The following is a 19564-nucleotide window of genomic DNA, read 5'->3' as shown; positions in this document are numbered from 1 at the left end:
TCCATATGTCAGTTGAAAAGAATTGACATCTTCTTCACAGATTTTGCAGTTCACAAACAAGCTATATCCACTTAAGTCTTCTTTCATTTGTATCAGCAATATTTTATAGCTTTCAGTATATTTGTAAGTCTCAGTGTCTCATTATTGGTTCTCTGTTGCTGAGACAAAATACGCAACACCCAAAGTTAAAAGAAGAAAGGTGTATTTTGGCTCCCAGTTTGTAGAAGTTTCAGTCCATAATCAGCTGGCTCCAAGGCAGAGGCACATGGCAGAGTATTTGTAGGTTTGTTTTGTTTTGTTTTGTTTTTTTAACTATTTAATGTTTTCCTGATATATCTTTCTATTATTTTCTAGTTTTTGTTGTGACTAGAGAACATGTTTTACATTATTTCAGTCTTTGTAAATATCATGTAAACTTTTTTGGCCCAGAATACTTAGCGAAAGTTCTTGTGCTCTTCACAGGTAGTGTATTGTGCTGGTGTTGATTAGAATATTCCATAACTGTCATTTCTGGTTGGTTGATGCTGTTATTGGAGTGTTCTGTATGCATACTGATTTTCTATGTGTGTATTCTATGAATTACTGAGAGATGAGTGTTTTAATATAACTTTGGTTATTAATTTATATACTTGCTTTTGAAAAACTCAAGTTCTTTTAGGTATTTTGAAGCTCTTATTTGTAGATATGTACATTTTTAGAATTGTTATATCCTTTCAATTCTTTGATTTCTTTACTATTGTGAAACATCATCTTTGTTACTGTTCTTTGGAAATAATCTGATTTGTCTGATATTTGTATAGTCATTTCAGCTTTCTTATAGCCAGTACTTACATATATTTTCCCATCTTTATAGTTGTAATCTTCTATCTTTATGAAGTTAATTTCTTATAGGCCGCATATAATTAGTGCTTGTTTTTCTTTAGTCTCATCATCTCACACTTCTCAATGAAGTATTTAAATTATTGATATAATGTAACTATCAGTATGACTTATATTTAAATCATCTTTTACTTGTATTTTTTCTGCTTTTATTTTAAAAGAATTAACAATGTTTACTAGTTTATTAATTTCATTTGTTGTAAGTCACATAAGGAAGAGTTCTCTGAAATCTAACGGAACTCCATTCTCTTGTTCTCAGGCCCAACTCTTTACATCCCTGCTGAACTCACATATCTAAAGTAACTAATTTCAGGATTCCCTACTTCAAAACTTTTATTATGATTCATTGTTTTCTGTTGAATAAATCCCTACATAACTTAGCATAGCATTTAAGGTCTTTATAATGTGATCCAAAATTTGTATTTTAACCTTTTATATAATTGCTCCCACAATCTGTGCATTTAAGGAAGCGTAGTCCTCCCTACATTGTGTCCTTTCATGTCTTTTGTCATTTGTCACATTTGTAATTCTATCTGGACTTTCATTTCCCTATTGTCCAAATCAATTTTCTTTTTCACGGTGAATCTTAACATATTTTGCTTATAAGTAGGTGACTATATGATATATAATACACAGTATAGCATATTAGCCTTGTGTAATCTCTCATGGTGTACACTGTTCTTATCCTTTAAATTAATCTGGCATTTTGTGAGGAAGTTACAGCTGGTATTAATAGCATTTTAAACACAGAGCAAAACTCAAAAAGATTACAGTTTTTCTGAAGTCCCTTGATTATGAAGTGGCAGACATGATCTTAAATGAAGTGCGTGAAGTCCTGTAATACATTGACTCCTGGATCTTCCCACTCTATTGTATTTCTTCAGTGATAGCTATTGTTCATTAATATAGCTTTAGTTTCTCATGGGTTACTGAGGTATCAGTGCTCAACAACTCAGTTTTCTTGAATTGCACTTACTGATTCATTATGTACTTCTAGCCTCAACAGAGAGCAGGTAAAGCAGCATCTGTTGCGCACTTGCTGTGGTAGGATGATAGGCAGTTTGCCTACTTTTTATTTACCAGAATGTGCATATCAATTCATTGGTATAGATGGTAATGTTCCCATGTCAGATAGGAGAAATGGAGGCTCTGGAGGGTAAAAGTGAGTTGTGGCCCCAGAATTGGAGTCTAGGCCACTCTTCTGACTAGTCTCCTTGTCAGATTTGAGATTGTACATGCTTTCAAGTTATCTGAGAGCTTTACATTCTTAGGACTATTAATTGTGGCACCTGAATGGTAGCCTAAATTGTCTGTGCTTGGAATATGTCATCTGATTTTTTTTTCAATTTCCTGAGCCTTTTATCTGTACTAATTTTTGATGTTTTACAAAAAAATGGGCTTAATAATTTTATTTGTTGCTATTTTTGTTTATTTTAGACAGTATTTGGCAGTTGTTTTCAAAGATAAACCCCTGGAATTATGGGATGTTAGGACTTGTACCCTTCTTAGAGAAATGTCCAAAAACTTTCCTACAATAACTGCTTTGGTAAGTTATAGTTTGAGAACTATATTGTCCTAGTATATATGTGCTAAATGTTGTTTTTTCATAATTAACATGCCATATTTTTTATATATATTCAAAGAAAATGATCTAAATAAATGGAGACATAAGTCTTGGGATGGCCAATTTAATATTACTGCAATTCTTGCTATAATTTTTTTGGATACTTTGAGAAGCATCATAAACACATTCTAAAATGACTATAAAATAATAAAAGTCCTATATAGCAAAGTCACTCTTGAACAAAGGTGGTAGGCACAGGTGAGATGGGAGCTGGCTTACACTACTGACATTAGGACATGTTACAGACTATGGAAATAACATTAGTGCTGTACTGACACAAAAGAAGAAAGTGAACTAATATAAAAAAGAGTTCAGGAAAGCAACACACAAATCAGTGGAACAGACTGTTTAAAAGACAATATTGGGGAAATTGTCTCACCTTATGGAAAAAAAATGCTGTATCTAACTAATACCACTTACAAATTTTCCACAAGGTTAAAGACCTAAATATGAAAAAGAAAGCTATAATATTTAACATTACTTAATAATATAATTTAAGAGAATATTTTTGTGACCCGGGAGCAAAAATGGATATCAGAAGCTCAAAGCAAGAAAAAAGAAAATAAAAAAACAACTTGGTTATATCACAGCTAATGATTTATGTTTGGTAAAAGGTGCTATTGTCATGAAAATCTTCCGATTTCTCAAAAATAACAAGGCACTCCTTCAAAATAACAGTGAAAAAAACAGGATCAGCAATGGGAAAATAAACAATGTGAGCATTAGTGACTAGCAGAGAAGCCTAAAAGGCTAACCAGAGAATAAACATGTTTAACTCATCAGTTTTTAGAGTTGTACAAAGTAAAATATTCCTGTGTCTTTTAGACTAACAAAAGTTGGGAAGGCAGCATGAAGAGTGGTACACTATAAGGCAGGGGATCCTTGTGTACTGAGGATTTAGGCAAACACAGAGATTTTCTGTGTTGCAACTGCTGAGCTCTAGGCCACAAAGGAATGTTTGCAAGGATTTTCACTTTAGTGTCATTTGTCATGATTGCATTCAGAGGAACCTGGGTGTCTTGCTGAGAGAACAGATGGAAATTTGGTGAATATAAGTGTGGAGTGTTATATACCATGCACAAACAACAGGGAGAATACATTACTTAAATTACATTAAATTCATTAAAAGCAGTGACCAATAAGATGAAAGAGGCTGATGCATAAGCCTAGTACTACTGACGTAAGTTAAAAATACATGTTATAAACATAACTACATGTTAAAAACTTCTGCATATAAAAATTGGATTATTAACTTAACAGTGGATTAAATACATTGCAGTTGGTACAAATACAAGATAATAAATAAAACAAGTGGTTTGGGATGGATCTATCCCTGATAAGACTTCCTAATTAGAGGAACATAATTCTCTTTTCCATATAGGTCCAGTTCTTGCTAGACAAGGAGGTGGGGAATAGGAGATGTAGTAAATGAATTGATTCATTTCAGTTTGTAAAAAGAAAGAATCAAAACTTCCTCTTGTAAGTTATCCATTTTTTTTTTTTAACCGTGAGCTCTAATCTAAAGTGCATTCATTCAGCCTTTCTATAAGTGGAAAAGTCTTAAAAATTCATGTGCAATAATAATGGTGCCAAGCAATGGGAAATCTGTCTTTCTGGAAGGAAAAGAAAGAGGGCAACTTAGTACTTCTAGTTCTGTCTGTTTTTGCTTCCCAGGAGTGGTCACCATCTCACAACTTGAAGAGCCTGAGAAAGAAACAGCTTGCTACCCGTGAGGCCATGGCCCGCCAGACTGTTGTTTCTGACACAGAGCTGAGTATTGTTGAGTCATCTGTGATCAGGTAGAGCTTGCTGTCCCTGCCAGTATCATAGTTGAGAATATGATAAGTGCCACCCAGAGACATGTTCTTTAAGAAGGTGGACACTGCTTTTGAACATACAGTGCTTTGTATCATGTTTCCATACATACGCATATTATTGAAGTGGATGGTATTGCATGGTGTACTCAGTAACCTATGCAATATTGTCAGTTCATCAGCACCCATCAGTAGATGTGACTGGGGAAATGTCTTTCTGTCCCATTTCCTTCAGCTCTGAAACACAACTGGACATAGGGTAAACAGAGGTCATATCACTTGTGTACACCAGAGAAAATGTAGTGAGAATTCTAAGTTTATGAACTGTCCCCAGCCATACCATTACAAACAAAAAACTTCAGCCAATAGTAGCTCATATGATTCCCCTCAGTGTTGAGCTCTGCAGCAAAAACAGTTTGTGTTAAATTTGCATCCAACTCTCCCAATACCAGGTAGACTTCCTCCCATTTATGATTATTTGGGAGTGATTTATATTTTTATGTTATTATCTGGGCAAGATTCGTTTCAGACTTTCTGAAATGGTCTTGGTCCTAATGCACCTCTACTATGGCTCGGTACTTAGTTATGGGTATCACTCTACAGGAAAGAAACAGCTTTATCTAATTTTTCTCTGTCTCAAAGCTTATTGCAGGAGGCAGAAAGTAAATCTGAACTCAGTCAGAACATCTCTGCACGTGAGCATTTTGTATTTACAGATAATGATGGCCAAGTTTTTCACCTCACCGTTGAAGGAAACTCTGTGAAAGATAGTGCTCGGATCCCACCAGATGTAAGTCTAACCCTTGGATACATCTCTCTTATCAAGAATTTTGTTCTGGGCTAGGGAGATAGCTCTACAGTCTACATGCCTGCCTAGAAGAACAAGGACCTGAGTTCAAACCCTTGTACTGTTGTGCTGACCCCAAAACTGGGAGTGGTTGCACACCCCTGTAATCCCAGCACTGGGGAGGCTGAGACAGGAGAATCATTTTGTTCATCTGTACCCAGTGAAGATATAATTAAGTTAGAAAGCTTCTTCAGAAGAGTTTAGTATGAATAAGCTTTACTACTGAAAGGGACATGATCTATAAATAAACTTGCCCCTTACTGCTAGAGAATAGTTTGTGATAATTTTAATTAAATATTTTCTGTGTACTACTTGTGTTTATCCCCATAATAATTCACAAAGGAGAATATATTCTCAAGGTTACCTAGCTCAGTTATATGATGGAACTGTGTTTGAAACTTAGGTTCTCTGACTTCAGTATCTATCGTTTTTCCATTTCAAGTATTTTCCTGAAAGATTTGACTTATAATATGGTATTATTTTAGGATAGTAGAATTAGGTTTAGATATAAGAGTATTAATATTTACTACATGGAATCTCTTAGCTAAGTTTTTATAGTTAACAATTTGCAATTTACCAATCCATTTAATAAGTGGATTAAGAAAATGGTTAAAAGGAAGTGTGAGAGGATAGTATTTATTTAGAATTGCCATCTAAAAGGGAATGCCAACGCAAGGTCACCCCCCACCCCACCCCATCACCCCCGCATGAGGCTCAGGTGCTGGCTGCAGGATTCATTAAGTTAAAAGAGCAGGCCGGTGTGCTTCAGATAAGGCCATTCACATGGCTGTTCTGAGTCAGTGCTGACCATGGGGAGAGGCCTGGGCCCCTTCCACTATACTGCTTGAGTCTTTTCAGGGCTGGGCGGGGAGCTTCAGAAGACAGCCAGAAAACAGCTGTGGTGTCCTTTAAATAACCTAGTTACAGAACTCACACTCCATCGTTTCTTCAGTATAATGTTGGTTTTTACACCAGCTCTACTCTTTGTGACAGGTCTACCAGGGGCTATGAATACCAAAAAGGAAGAATTAATGAGGTTCTCTTAGAAACTGGCTAGTGAATCTTCTATGTTAATAACTATGGAAAAATTGGGGGCATTGCACCCCAAAATTTTGGAGGTAACAAGTGAGAGAACTTTTTAAGTTGTAATTTAACTGTTATTATTATATAAATAAATCACATCTGAGATAGTAGTGTCTAATATTACCCGGCATTTTCAGAATTTTTACAGGATGAAAATAATACAAAAGTAAAAGTTTGATATTTGGTAGTTATAATTAGAAATAAATTTAAACATGTAGAAAGAAAAACTGTCTTTTGAGTTGAGACATACAAAGTCAGTATAACACTGAATTCTTGAATGTTGGCTTGCTTCGTAGCACTCTTTCTGTGCTTCCTATTTTATTTTATTGAGAAACAAATATCAATGAGACACTTTCCAAGCTGATTAATGGGACATTTTCAATAATCAATACATTGCACATTGTTATCTTCTCAGCTGTCATCCACAGCACAAGAAGCAGCCAGGACATCCCGCCCAAACAGTACCACAACAAATCCTCTCACCGAACCAAGTGAAAGCAGCTGTACATCCATCCTAACTATTCTGTATATACAAATATAAAATTGTCCTTCCTCTGCATCCCCCCTCACCAGTTCTGTCCTGTCAGAGATGGGTATTCTATTGGTATCTAAATATTATAGGTGCTCGAACTCAGCAAAACAATTCAACACAGTCCAGTAGTCCACAATAGTAGGGGATTTTCTGCAGAAGTTGTTGACTAGACCCCTTCACATGTGGCTCAGCATATCAATATGGCTCCACTTTACATACCTTGCCTTTATACCTTTCTGCTGGATGGTTAAGACCAAGATAAAGCAAGACCTATACAACAAGAAATGTGGTACAAGGGTTGTGCTTCCTCTTTTAAAGCCCCCCAAAAGATCCTTGCATCAGCTCTTTCAGTTCCACGCCAAGTATCCCAATCTCTGTTTTTTCATTACTGCACACTTAAAATTAAAGGGGAAATTATCTGAGCCAGTAGTTTTTGCAATGCCGGTTTCCCCAGCTACCCCCAAATAAGTTTTAAATTTCTTAACATTAGACATATTAGTGTTCCTTTTCATAAATGCTCTTTTCAGGATGTAATGTACCACACAGCTTTTAAAATTCTGTCTCCTTTTGTGGAGGTCTGAGTCAGCATGTACCAGGTCTCTTCTGCCAGGTATTTATTTTTCCTTACTAGATAAAGTTCTGAAGGAATGACCAGCTTAATGAGGATCCAGGCCTCCAATATTTTAGAGCATACTACTTTTGGGAAATTAATGTGTTCCAGTGACTGTCATGTAAAATGTAGGTAGAAGATTTGTTTCTTTTAAGCAAATATTTATCTGACTCTTCTCCCAAATGTAAAATATTAAACTTATCTGTTTTGAGTTGATGGTTTCTCTCTGGATTTTTGGCCCCAGAGTTGCAGAGTACATAGAAATGGTAAAAGAAAGAAGAAATTTTTGTATTTTAAATTATGTGTATGTGAAGAGTGTGTTAGAAATTATGTGTATGTGAGAGTGTGTTTCTGACTTGTGCCGGCCTTCCTTCTGTCCTTTTGAATGTCTTGTCTTAAAGGTAGGGAACAGATGCTCTGCACATGACTCAAATGCTCTGTTGTAGCTTAGTTTTGCTTTGGTTCTCTCGTGATTATTTAACAACAACGGTATTTGTGTACCACATCCTCAGAGGTCCTCGGTGTCTCCGCATGGTTGTATCCTGTCAGCGCCCTTATGTGGAAAGTCTGCTTATCTGTGCAGTTGTATTAATGTTCTAAGCTGGTAACAATGATTTCTAGACTAATAAATTAATACTCTAACTTTTTAAAGTTAGAAGGCAGGATTTAAAATTTGAACATATTCAAAGATGAAAAGTAACTTGAAGAGAAAATTCTTAAATATTCTTTTAGTAAAGTCAGGAAAATAAAAATAAAATCTGAGAGCATGCTTCATGTTACACAGAATTTCATTTACTTAGTATAGTTAAATATTTTTACATTAAACTCACTAATAATATTGATTTTTTAAATTTAGTCTTCTTTTTCAGTATTTGGTATGGGTCTTAGTCTGTTAATGGTCAGTTTGACAAACACTGATGCTTTCTTACTCCTGACCATGGATGCCATGTAAATTTTTATATTATACCATAAGTGAAAAAAGAATTTTTATAATAAATAGAGTAATTGAGTAGTGATATTAATTATTAGCTAACATTGTATTGAGTTTTTGTAGTGTGGCAGGCATTGCTTTACAGGCTGTATCGTTATCAGCTTCTTAACACTAATTCCAACTCAAGTTTCATAAGCTTATCTTACTCTATTAATGATAAATGTAAGACACGGAAAGGCAAAATAAATGTCCCCCAGGGCCGGCCAAATAGCTCAGTGGATTAAAGTGCCTGCAAACAGGTGCAAGGGCTGGGGTTCAATCCCCCGGCCTGCCTGCTGTGCCGGCCCCACCCCCAGGGCATGCTGAGACAGCAATTGAGACTGGCCGTGGTGGTGCATGCCTGTGATCCCAGCTCTCTGGAGGCTGTAAACAGGTGGATCACCACAAGTCCAGTCTAGTAGTGAGACCCTGAACACCCAAGTCCAGTCTAGTAGTGAGACCCTGACCCTGAACAACCTTCCCTAAAATACAAAAAATAAATAAATAAATAAATAAATAAATAAATGTTCCCCAAACTCCATATCAGTCTAGGTGGTAACACTGAGGTTCAAGGCCTGGCCATGTGATGCCTGGGCCTGGGCTGTTGAGGTCTCAGTACCTCTGTCTATTTGCTGGGGATGTGAATTCTCTTCTTCCATTTTGGATTTATTACACACATTTATTTAAACACGGCTGTCGGATTCTTACAGACTGTTTCTATATGTAACTTCTTTGCAGAGCTTCCTGTATAACAAAACTATCATCTTTTAATCCCATTTTTTCACCTTTCATTATACCAAAAGCTTCCAAAGGATACCAGTAATGCTCTGGATCATCTTTTTCGATATAAAAATTACTGCAGTTCTGAAAATAATTGAGTTTCCTTTAGAATGGCTTTATTTATCCTTATACAATGAAGGGTAAGATATCTCTCTAAAAAGGTTTTCCTTTTCTTCTCTTTTTCCTTTTTTCCAAGGTGTTTTTTCCTGAAAAAAATCTAGCTCAGATAACCTAGCTCAGTCTATCAAACTGAAATGACTGTTAGGGTTTGAAGTCTATATTTTAGAATTCCATGGAATTCATGACGAAGTAAAACTCTTTATAGTTAAGCTTTATTAAATAGTTTTTATTTCATCATGACCATTAAATACAAATACTTCCCTGTTCTAATGACTTATCAGTAGTGAAATTTATGTGTGTTCTTGTTGCTGTTGTTTTCCAGGGAAATATGGGTAGTATTACCTGCATTGCTTGGAAAGGTGATACATTAGTGCTTGGAGATGTGGATGGGAACCTCAATTTTTGGGATTTGAGAGGCAGAGTATCCAGGTATGATTGTTCATCCAAGAATGAAATTTTTACCTAACAAAAATTTTGTAGGCTTGTGATTTATAATCCAGACCAGTAAAAATGGACAATTGTAGCTTGGAGCTTTGGGTTTCCAGTCACCGAAGGAAGGCATTTGAGCCAAGTTCTGGACCCTTTTAAGTAGACTCTTACCTGCAGGTGGCTTGTACAGGAACCCTGGGATGTTACTCTAGTGCATGTTAGGGGAACACCTGTCAGATGTGGCCTTTATCCCAGAATGTAAAGTGGCTGTGCCATAATCAGACCTTGTCAGAAGCAGCACTAGGCAGAGATGGAGGACACAGTTCAGGCGTAATTTCTGCTGACTGCATTCTGTTCTCCCTAATCCTGGTGTTTCTGTTGTTTGTCCTCAGAGGAATACCTACACATAGAAGTTGGGTGAGGAAGATTCGTTTTGCCCCTGGCAAAGGAAACCAAAAACTAATAGCGATGTACAACGATGGTGCTGAAGTTTGGGATGCTAAAGAGGTAGGCCCAGCCCTGGGAGGCTGAGACAGAAATGAGGCAATTGCTCACAGAAACTGGGTTTTTTCCTTTTTCCTGACCTGGAGATGAAATTATATAATAGGAGTAAGAGATGGAGGGAGGGGCAGGGAAGGAAGGAAAAGAAGATATAAAAAGAATTAAGAAGTATTATATATGTGTACCAGTTCTCTATGATGAATGTAATCATTGTATATTACAAACATATAAGAAAAATAAACTGTTGAAAATTATAAGTTCATAAAGCTTCTTGTAACAAATTATTTTGTTTTAGAAGTTTTTATTTTTTTGTATTTCTGTTCTAAAAGTGATAGCTCCACAGGTGATTCATTGGTTCTCTAATGTTATTGTTGTAGTGGACACCTTTGAAACAACACAATTTGCATATGGAAAACAGGTTTTTATAGTCAGTACAATTCTGTACTTTTTTTTTTTTTTTTTGAGACAGGGTCTCACTATGCAGCTCAGGCTGGCCTTAAGCTCACTTTGTAGTCCAGGCTGATCTCGATCTCACTATGATCCTCCTGCCTCAGCCTCCAGAGTGCTGGGATTACAGATGTGCCCCACCACACCTGACCCTCTGTACTTCTTTTAGGCCTTTGCCGGAGCACTGTCTCTCATCACCATTTAATCCAGAATGATAGATAAACATCTTCCTTTTCTATCTGACTATGATGACAAGATTCATTCTTGTAGGTTCAGATGGTGAGCAGTCTAAGAAGTGGAAGAAATGTGACCTTTCGGATCTTGGATGTGGACTGGTGCACATCAGATAAAGTGATCTTGGCATCTGATGACGGGTGCATCAGGGTCCTGGAGATGTCTATGAAGTCTACATGTTTTAGAATGGATGAACAGGAGTTAACTGGTATGGGTTCTCATGAAAGGGTGCTCTGAAGCCACATTTGTCACAAGCTGCTCTCTTCTGGAGGGAGAGCTGCTGCTTTTTCATTTCAGTCTTACTTTAAATCTGAGTTTAAGAAATAACATGTTCCCTCTGGCTTAACTCAGTTCATGAATGACTGTTCCACTGTGCAGCTTATGCCATTGGTGGTACAAGTGGATCTATCACTTTTATCTATCTTTTTACTACTAAAGCTAATAAAAGGCCACCCAGTGGGACAGTCCTGCATGTACCACTGTTGGTTCAAGCTTCCTGACAGGGAGACACAGGAATTGTGGCCCCATAACAAATGTGTTAAAGCTTGAGGGTTTAGTAATTTGAGATGCTTTGTAATTTCAGGTTTCAGTCATTCCCAACTGATGTAGAAGTGGCCCTTTTTTTTAGACCCTTTTCTGAGCAGGTTCCTTCTAGTTGCATGATGTAGCTTCTGTCTTTTAATGAGCCTTATATCTTTTCCAGCCAATTTATCAATGAAAAAGTCAGGTTGAAAAATATGTTCTGAATATCAAGAATTTTGATGCGTATGACTTATTACATGACGAGCCAAATTAGAACTGGTGATTTCAGTGACCTGGTTGTTTTGTGATTTCATTGGTGGTGGTGGGATGGAACACAGATTATTTTTTACCAGAATTAAAAGTATGGTAGTAAAATACCATCATGTGTGACTTTTTAAAAAGAGAATGCATCCTTCATCAAATTTAAAGCACAGCTTTTGTCTTACATAATGCAGTGTTCAACTTGGAAGATGCTTTTAGAGGGCATCAGCCCTGATCTTAATTAGGGCAGAGCAAGAACTTCCCGCATGTGTGCTCTTGGCATGTTTGGTACTCAGTATTCTCTCATTTGTAAACTCATTCTTGAGAAACTCGTTAGTCATTCACGGAGTCACACTGGAATTTGGGGCTTTGTCAGGTCAGTGGTTTGGCTCCTCTAGAGACAATGCCAGACACTTTGAACACCTACCATTTTCTGAATGTTCATGGTCAAGCACCACTAAGGTGCGGCTGGTGTCGGTTGCGTGCCTGTGATTTATGTGTGGTGTACTTTGATTTCTGTCACTGCCCTATCCCTGCCAATGTGTGGGGTGCCAGGACTTCCTACTTTAGAAGAAGCAAGACTTAGTCTGACTGCCACCAGGTGAGGCCAGATGTCAGGCATTCCATCCCACACCTGGTCTTGGATCACTTGCCACCTGTGCAGAGCTTTTAGCACCTCTCAGGAAAGGGCGAGTAGATTTTGAGCCTGAAGTTAAGGAAATTGGGGAACTTTCAAGGGGGAAACTTTCTTTAAATTTAGTTACTAGTTCTAGGTAAAAAAAGAAAAAGTTAATGTTTATGGAAATATAAGTGTTTGAAAAGCATTTATTTTGCTTTTAATTTAAAATTATAGTCTAAAAAGCTCCAAAGACATGGTAACTTATTCTTAAAGTAACTACTGACATGGAGTCCCTAACATTAATCTAGCTTTAATACAATATTTGACTATCTAGCTTGCAGCCAGATTTTAAATTGCATTTTCTTTTAAAATTTTTCTAATGCCCAGTGTCTAGTGGTATAGCCCCAACAAGAACAGGGAAAATTTTTTTAAATGGTAATGGAGAAAGGTCAATGAAAGTTATGTATACATTGTGCAGATTGATTCAATTTTAAACTGAGAGTAGCATTTAATAAATGTTAAAGAATAAACACTGATGGTGATGTAAATTTGGATTTAAGTGAAAGATGTCTTCATGTTTATCACTGTGTACATAATAGACATGACCTTGGGAAAAAAAGATTCATCTTCCATTCTGGGCTTATTGATGTGCGATACTAATATGATCAGTAGGACATACACATTGATAATCAGTATCTTATATATTTTCTTCAGTTTTCCTTAGTGACAAGTAGGAAGTGACATAAAATACTCTTTGTTAGAAAAGCTTAGATAAGCCTTTTCTTTCCACCAGGCAGAGGGTGGCAGTCCAGCAGTTTTAGAAGACTAGAATTTTTGTTGTCTGCTGCTTCATTTATCAGGAACATAAAATGGCATAAGAATAAATCTTAACTCCTTTTAGCAACATCTAATAGGAATGCGAAAATGTGAAACTTGTTTAGCAATATTCCAGTATGAGAAAGTTTCCATAAAAGTGCATTGGCTGACATCAGACTGCAGTATAACTTCCTCCACAGTTTTAAGCGTTGCTGCTCACAGCATTTTTCCTAGTGAACACATACAGAAAGGAGCCTGGACTAGATCTGGACTCCCTCGCACCTCATCCTCCAAGGCTCAGAATGGATCCCATTATCTTCTGAATAGTCAGCATACATTGCCACTGAGCTACAGAGCCAGGCTCTAGACCCCAGATTTTTTTTTTTTTTTTTTTTTATGTATGTAGTACAGGGTCTACAGGGTCTCACTACACAGATCTTTCTGGTTTTAGCCTCCCAAGCACAGGGATTATAGGTGTGCACCACCACATCCACTCTCAATCGCTGCCCTAGGGGCGGGGCTGGCATGGTACACCTGGGGATTAAGCCCCTGGCCCCTGTGTCTGCCTAAGCAGGCTAGACCCTAGATTTTTGAACTGAAAATAGCTATTGGCATCTTTGGAGATCACCAGATCCCATCGATAACTAAGGACTTTTGAATATGGACTACATTTTAAGTGATTTTTTTTTTAATTACTAAAATTCTTGGATGTAAAAAAAAAAACAAAAACAGTATTAGAAATACCTTTCTGGGCCCAGGGATTTGGCAGCAACACAGCACCTGTGTGACAGACATAAGGCCCTGTGTTGAGTTCCCAGTACCACAAAGAAAGAGACATTTCTTTTTTTTTTCTTTTTGGCAGTCCAGGGATTGGACTCAGGCCCTTGCACTTGCCAGGGAAGTGCTTATTCCGCTGAGCCATCTCCCCCGCCAGAGAGAGACATTTCTGACTATCTTCTGTCTAGTTCGCTGAAAATTTAATCATTTTATTTATGATTTAATTTTTAGTGAATTACTTGCAATGACGTTTTATAAAGCAGCATTACTTACTAGAGCTATAATATGAGCCACATATATCAGCTGAAATTTCTAATAGTTATATTTAAGAAAATAAAAAAGTGATGAAACTGATTTTGATAATGATTGCATTTTAGCCAGTATATCCAAAACTTTATCATTTCAGTATATAATCAGAATTCAAAGTTACTGATATTTTACATTTATTATAAAATGAGTTGTTTTCTGAATTGAGGGGATAGATTTTGTGCGAAAATATTTGAATTCCATTTAGATTTTATAGTTTCCAGTTGAAAAAAATAGCTGTGTAGTCAACTTGCTCCAAACATAAGGTGAATAAACTGAATAAAATGTCAGTTTTTACATTTATATTAAATACAATAAACATTAGATTCCTTCATTGTCCTCATCATCTTTCAAGTGCTTAGTAGCCAGAGAGGCCTAGTAACTAGATACTGTATAATAGTTTGAAGTCTATGTTTGTCACTTAGGGAAAGCAGCACCGGGGATGGATTTGGGCCATTTTAAGTAACTCTATCTGTTCACAGGATTGTGAAACAAAGGCTCTGCAGGAGCTGACAGGGTGGTGAGGCTGAGTTATAGGGGCCTTCGGGCCCTGATTGAAGGTTAGGGGTCTGTTGGAATAAAGGTGTCAGAACATAGTTGCTGAGCATTAGAGCCTTTGGACCCTCTGTCTCTTCGCTTTGGAACATGTTGAGAAAACAGGAAGCTCTTGTTTAGTTAGTGTTCCCAGTAAGCCAGCCTCTTCATAAGATGGATGCTAGGACTCCAGGTCTAGGATGATAGCCCTTGTTCTGAAACTACCTTCGAACGTGATTCCTGGGAAGTCCATTGATCAGAGACCCCTAATCCCTTCAGTGACAAGCTGGAGGTTGATGGGCTGTGTTAGTTTAGTAGGCTCAGAAAAGCAAAGATACCAAGTGGTGTAAGAGATACAGGTAAATATAATTACATGTAATATTTTTAAATGATAAATTGTATTGGTGTCTGTTGAGTCATTGCATTGGTTCTTTTATGCAAGTAGTAGCAGTTTTATACCACATAGATTATTTAAATTTGAAGAAGGGGACAGAGACTGTATTGATCAGACTGGAGCAAAGAGAGTTTTCCAGGCAGGGAGCACAGTGAATGTACCCTCCCAGTTGCACCAGATTTATGCATTGTTTTCTGCTAGCTTCTCTGTAAATAGCTTGTAGATATAGACTATAAAATTTGATTTTTTAAAAATCTTTTTCTCTTTTATAGAGCCTGTGTGGTGTCCATATCTCCTTGTCCCAAGGGCCTCCCTTGCACTGAAAGCCTTCTTGTTACACCAGCCTTGGAATGGGCAATACTCTTTGGACATTTCTCATGTGTAAGTTCTTTCTTGCTTACTTGCTTTCTTTTTCTTTTCATAGTGTACTTCAATGGAAGCATACTCGTGAGAATCAGCCATGAGTATAAAGGGCTTTACAGGAATGAGAATTAAAACCAATCTAGCCAGTCCTAGCCCAGTCCTAAGTGAGTGTGTGGGAAAGTTTGCAGCTACCCTGCGCCGGCGGGACCTGCTAGTCCAAGCCCAGGTGCAGCATGGATGAGACCCTCTTCCACCCCCTTGCGACCCAGCCCACCACTCCGCAGCACCCCCCACCCCACCCCACCCGCCGAGTGAGAATTTCTGCCGCATTCTGGGGACCCCCATGTCCAGTCCTAGCCCAGGCCCAGTGAGTGTATGGGAGAGCTTCCCCTCCCCCCTACTCCACCTTGTCCCCTCCAGACTCAGGACAGGGCTGGCATACAGACTGGGGGTGAGACACTGCAGCTACAATCCCTGCAGAGAGAGTAGGGGATAGAACCACCCAGAACCACCCAGTTCCAGGAGCAGAACATCTTGCCAACAGGGGCAAAACAGGTTCACTCCCAAGGGCGGCAGCAGGAAGGAGCTGAGCACAGCAGCCAGACCCAAGCCAGGCACAGCTGGAAAAATCCAAACTTTGTAGATCTACACCTGAATTTCAGTAGGTGCTCAGGTTATAACTTCACCAAAGTTCTACAACAAGGGTCAGAAGACAGTGCTACACAAAAATGTCATCGAAAAGGAGCAAAATGCAATCTCAGACCCCAAACCCACCTGTAACAACTGCAGAGGACACTAACACAGAACAAATTGGGAATCACACAGCTGAAATCAATGAATCAACAGCTTCTGAAATAAACAACTGCAGAAAGGTATAGAGGAACTCAGATTGGAAACAAAAAAGAAATCCCTGAATTAATAACATCTGCAGTAAAGAATCAAATGCAGAAACATATGAAGGGAACCCAGTTCCAACACAGAACAAGTACAGAGGATACTAGCTCAGCTCAAATGTACGAATTAATAGTGTCGATAGTAAATAAGCAACAGCAAAGAGTTATAGAGGAACTTAGAGCGGAATTCTTTTCCACTAGCTCAGCTCAAATGTATGAATTAATAGCATTGATAATAAGCAACAGCAGAAAGTTATAGAGGAACTCAGAGCGGAATTCTTTTCTGAAATAAAAAAAGAATTTTTGAACTCATACCATCTGAAAAGAAGAATCAACTACAGAAACATACACAGGAAACCCAATCTGGAAAAAAACACTACAGTAAAAGAACTAATAACTGCTTCTAAAGAAGACATTGATTGAAAAAAAATAGAGATTAGAAAAATGATGGATTCCTTGACTGAGCAATACAGGAAAGAAATAGATCGCATGAAGCAGAGTCAACAAAGAGATATAGAGGAACTTAAAATCTCAATCACGAGCTTGCAAAACCACTTAAGTGAAAGTGAAGACAGTTTCAGGTCTTGAAGACTCTGGTGCAGCTAGTGAAAAGGTAAGAAAAGATCTCTTAAAAACAACTAGATGCAGGAAAAAATAATTCATCACCTGCAAGACAATGCAAACATGAACAATGTCAGACTAATAGGTACCAATGAGAAAAAAGAAGTCAATACAAATGACATTAAAAAAATAAGGGCAGAAGTAATAGCAGAAAACTTCCCAAATATGAGAAATCAATCTGACGTTCAGGTAACTGAAGCATATAGAACACCAGGTAACCTCAACCCAATTAAAAACACACTGAGACCTATGATAGTCAAGATACCAGAAACTCAAGAATAATATACTGAAAGCCGCTAGAGAAAAGAAGCAGATCACATTCAAAGGAAAGCCCATCAGAATCATGGCTGACTTCTCTTCACAAACCATGAAGGCAGGAGGATCATGGAGCAGAGTACTTCAAATTCCAGTGCAGACTACTATACCCTGCAAAACTCTCTTTCAAGTTTGATGGAGAAGTGAAGTACTTCTATGACAAAGAACAACTAAAGAATTTCATGATGACAAAGCCAATCCTACACAGGCTCCTAAAAGATGTTCTAGAGGGGGTCCAAAATGATCAGCACTCCATGAATGAGATCAGAAGCAACCAACTAAATATGACAAACAATTAAACACAGGAGAAAAAGGAGTAAACGACAAGAGGTAAATAACATGTCAATCGTAAGTCAGTGCATCTCAATTATAACCATCAATGTAAATGGACTCAATTCACCAATTAAGAGAAATAGACTGGCACAGTGGATTAGGAAACAAAATCCAACAATATGCTGTATACAAGAAACACATTTAACTCCTAAAGACATTCATAGGCTCAAAGTCAAAGGATGGAAAACAATACTACACACCCCAGCACCTCAGAAAAAAGCAGGGGTAGCAATCCTATTCTCATATAGTCTCAACTTGAAACCAACAATGATCAAGTGAAATAAAAAAGGCCACTATATACTGGTTAGGGGAAAAATTCAACAGGAAGAGGTAACACTCATAACTATATAAGCACTAAACACAGGAGCACCCAAGTATATAAAGCAAATCTTAGTGGACATGAAAAATCTAATATCCAATACCACAATTTTAACAGGAGACCTTAACACCCCCTTATCGCACAAAGATAGGTCAACCAGACAAAAACTCAGCAAAGAAATAACAGAACTGAACCAGAGCTTGAAACAAATGGACTTGGTGGACATATACAGAGTGTTCCACCCAAACACAGTTGAATACACATTTTTCTCAGCTGCACATGGGTCATTTTCTAAAATAGACCACATACTGGTCCATAGGTCATGCTTAAGTATATGCAAGAAAACAGAAATTATCCCATGCATATTATCTGACCGCAGTGCAATGAAACTGGAAATAAGTGACAAAAGAAACCAGAAAAAAACCCTCAATACATGGAAATTAAAACCCTACTCAGCAACCAATGGGTCACAGATGAAATTAAACTAGAAATTCAACAATATCTACAATTCAATGAAAATTCAAGCACAACTTACCGGAATTTGTGGGATATGATGAAAGCCATTCTCAGAGGGAAATTCATAACTGTGAACTCACACATTAGGAAAACAGAACGGGAACAAATAAGTACCCTAATGCTGCACCTTCAACAACTAGAAAAGGAAGAGCAAACCAAACCAAGAGCCCAAAGATGGGAAGAAATCATAAAGATTAGAGCAGAAATTAATTCAATTGAGATGAAGAAAACAGTTCAAAGAATAAATGAAACAAAAAACTGGTTCTTTGAAAGATTAAATAAAATCGGTAAGCCCCTAGCTAACCTCATCAAACAGAGGAAAGAAAAAATTCAAATACAAACAATAAGGAATGAAAAGGAGGTAATTACCACAGGCCCTGTGAAAATTCAGAGGATTATCAGTAGCTACTTTGAGAATCTTTACTCTCACAGAATAGAAGACACAGAAGAAGTGGACAGATTCCTAGAAAGGTACAGATTACCACAACTGAATTGACAAGAAATAACCACTCTCAATGCCCAATAGCAGCCAGTGAAATACAAGATGTAATAAAATAAAAAATAAAACATAAAAACCTACCGACAAAAGTCAAAGTCCAGATGGATTCACAGCTGAATTCTACAAGACATTTATAGAAGATGTAGTCCCTATACTCCTCAAACTCAATGAAATTGAAAACGAAGCAGTGCCCCAAAATCATTCCTGGAGGCAAGTAGTATGTAGATACCAAAAAGAGGGAAAAACGCAACTAAGAAAAAGAACTACAGGCCAATCTCCCTCATGATCATAGATGCAAAAATCCTCAATAACATCCTAACAAATAGAATACACCAAATCGAGATGATCATACACCATGACCAGGTAGGATTGCAAGGATAGTTCAAAAATTTTACATGTAATACACAATATCAATAGTGCAAAAGCTTAAAAACCACATGATCATCTCCATTGATGCAGAAAAGGCTTTTGACAAAGTCCAACACTCATTCATGTTCAAAGTCCTACAGAAAATTGGAATAGATGGCTGGCTTCTACTTCAGTCTGGTAAAAGCCATTTATGACAACCCAATGGCTAACATAATTCTAATTGGGGAAAAACTAAAA

The 19564-nt window shown here is 37.5% G+C and overlaps 1 protein-coding gene across 1 annotated transcript in view; it reads left to right on the top strand.

The window, feature by feature from the left end:
- Wdr11 (WD repeat domain 11) overlaps positions 1 to 19564 on the top strand; it is an 84263-nt gene that overhangs the window by 48738 nt on the left and 15961 nt on the right. Inside the window, exons 14-20 of the mRNA XM_012513466.2 lie at positions 2317 to 2425; positions 4178 to 4302; positions 4960 to 5107; positions 9582 to 9688; positions 10081 to 10195; positions 10907 to 11078; positions 15372 to 15480. Of these exons, the coding sequence (XP_012368920.1) occupies positions 2317 to 2425; positions 4178 to 4302; positions 4960 to 5107; positions 9582 to 9688; positions 10081 to 10195; positions 10907 to 11078; positions 15372 to 15480 (885 nt within the window). The remainder of the gene's footprint in view (positions 1 to 2316; positions 2426 to 4177; positions 4303 to 4959; positions 5108 to 9581; positions 9689 to 10080; positions 10196 to 10906; positions 11079 to 15371; positions 15481 to 19564) is intronic.

The sequence above is a fragment of the Octodon degus genome, unplaced genomic scaffold (genome assembly GCF_000260255.1).
Source record: "Octodon degus isolate 3935 unplaced genomic scaffold, OctDeg1.0 scaffold00010, whole genome shotgun sequence".
Lineage (NCBI taxonomy): Eukaryota > Metazoa > Chordata > Mammalia > Rodentia > Octodontidae > Octodon > Octodon degus.
The sequence above is the reverse complement of the archived record's forward strand: the minus strand, read 5'-3'. Positions and strand labels throughout refer to the sequence as shown.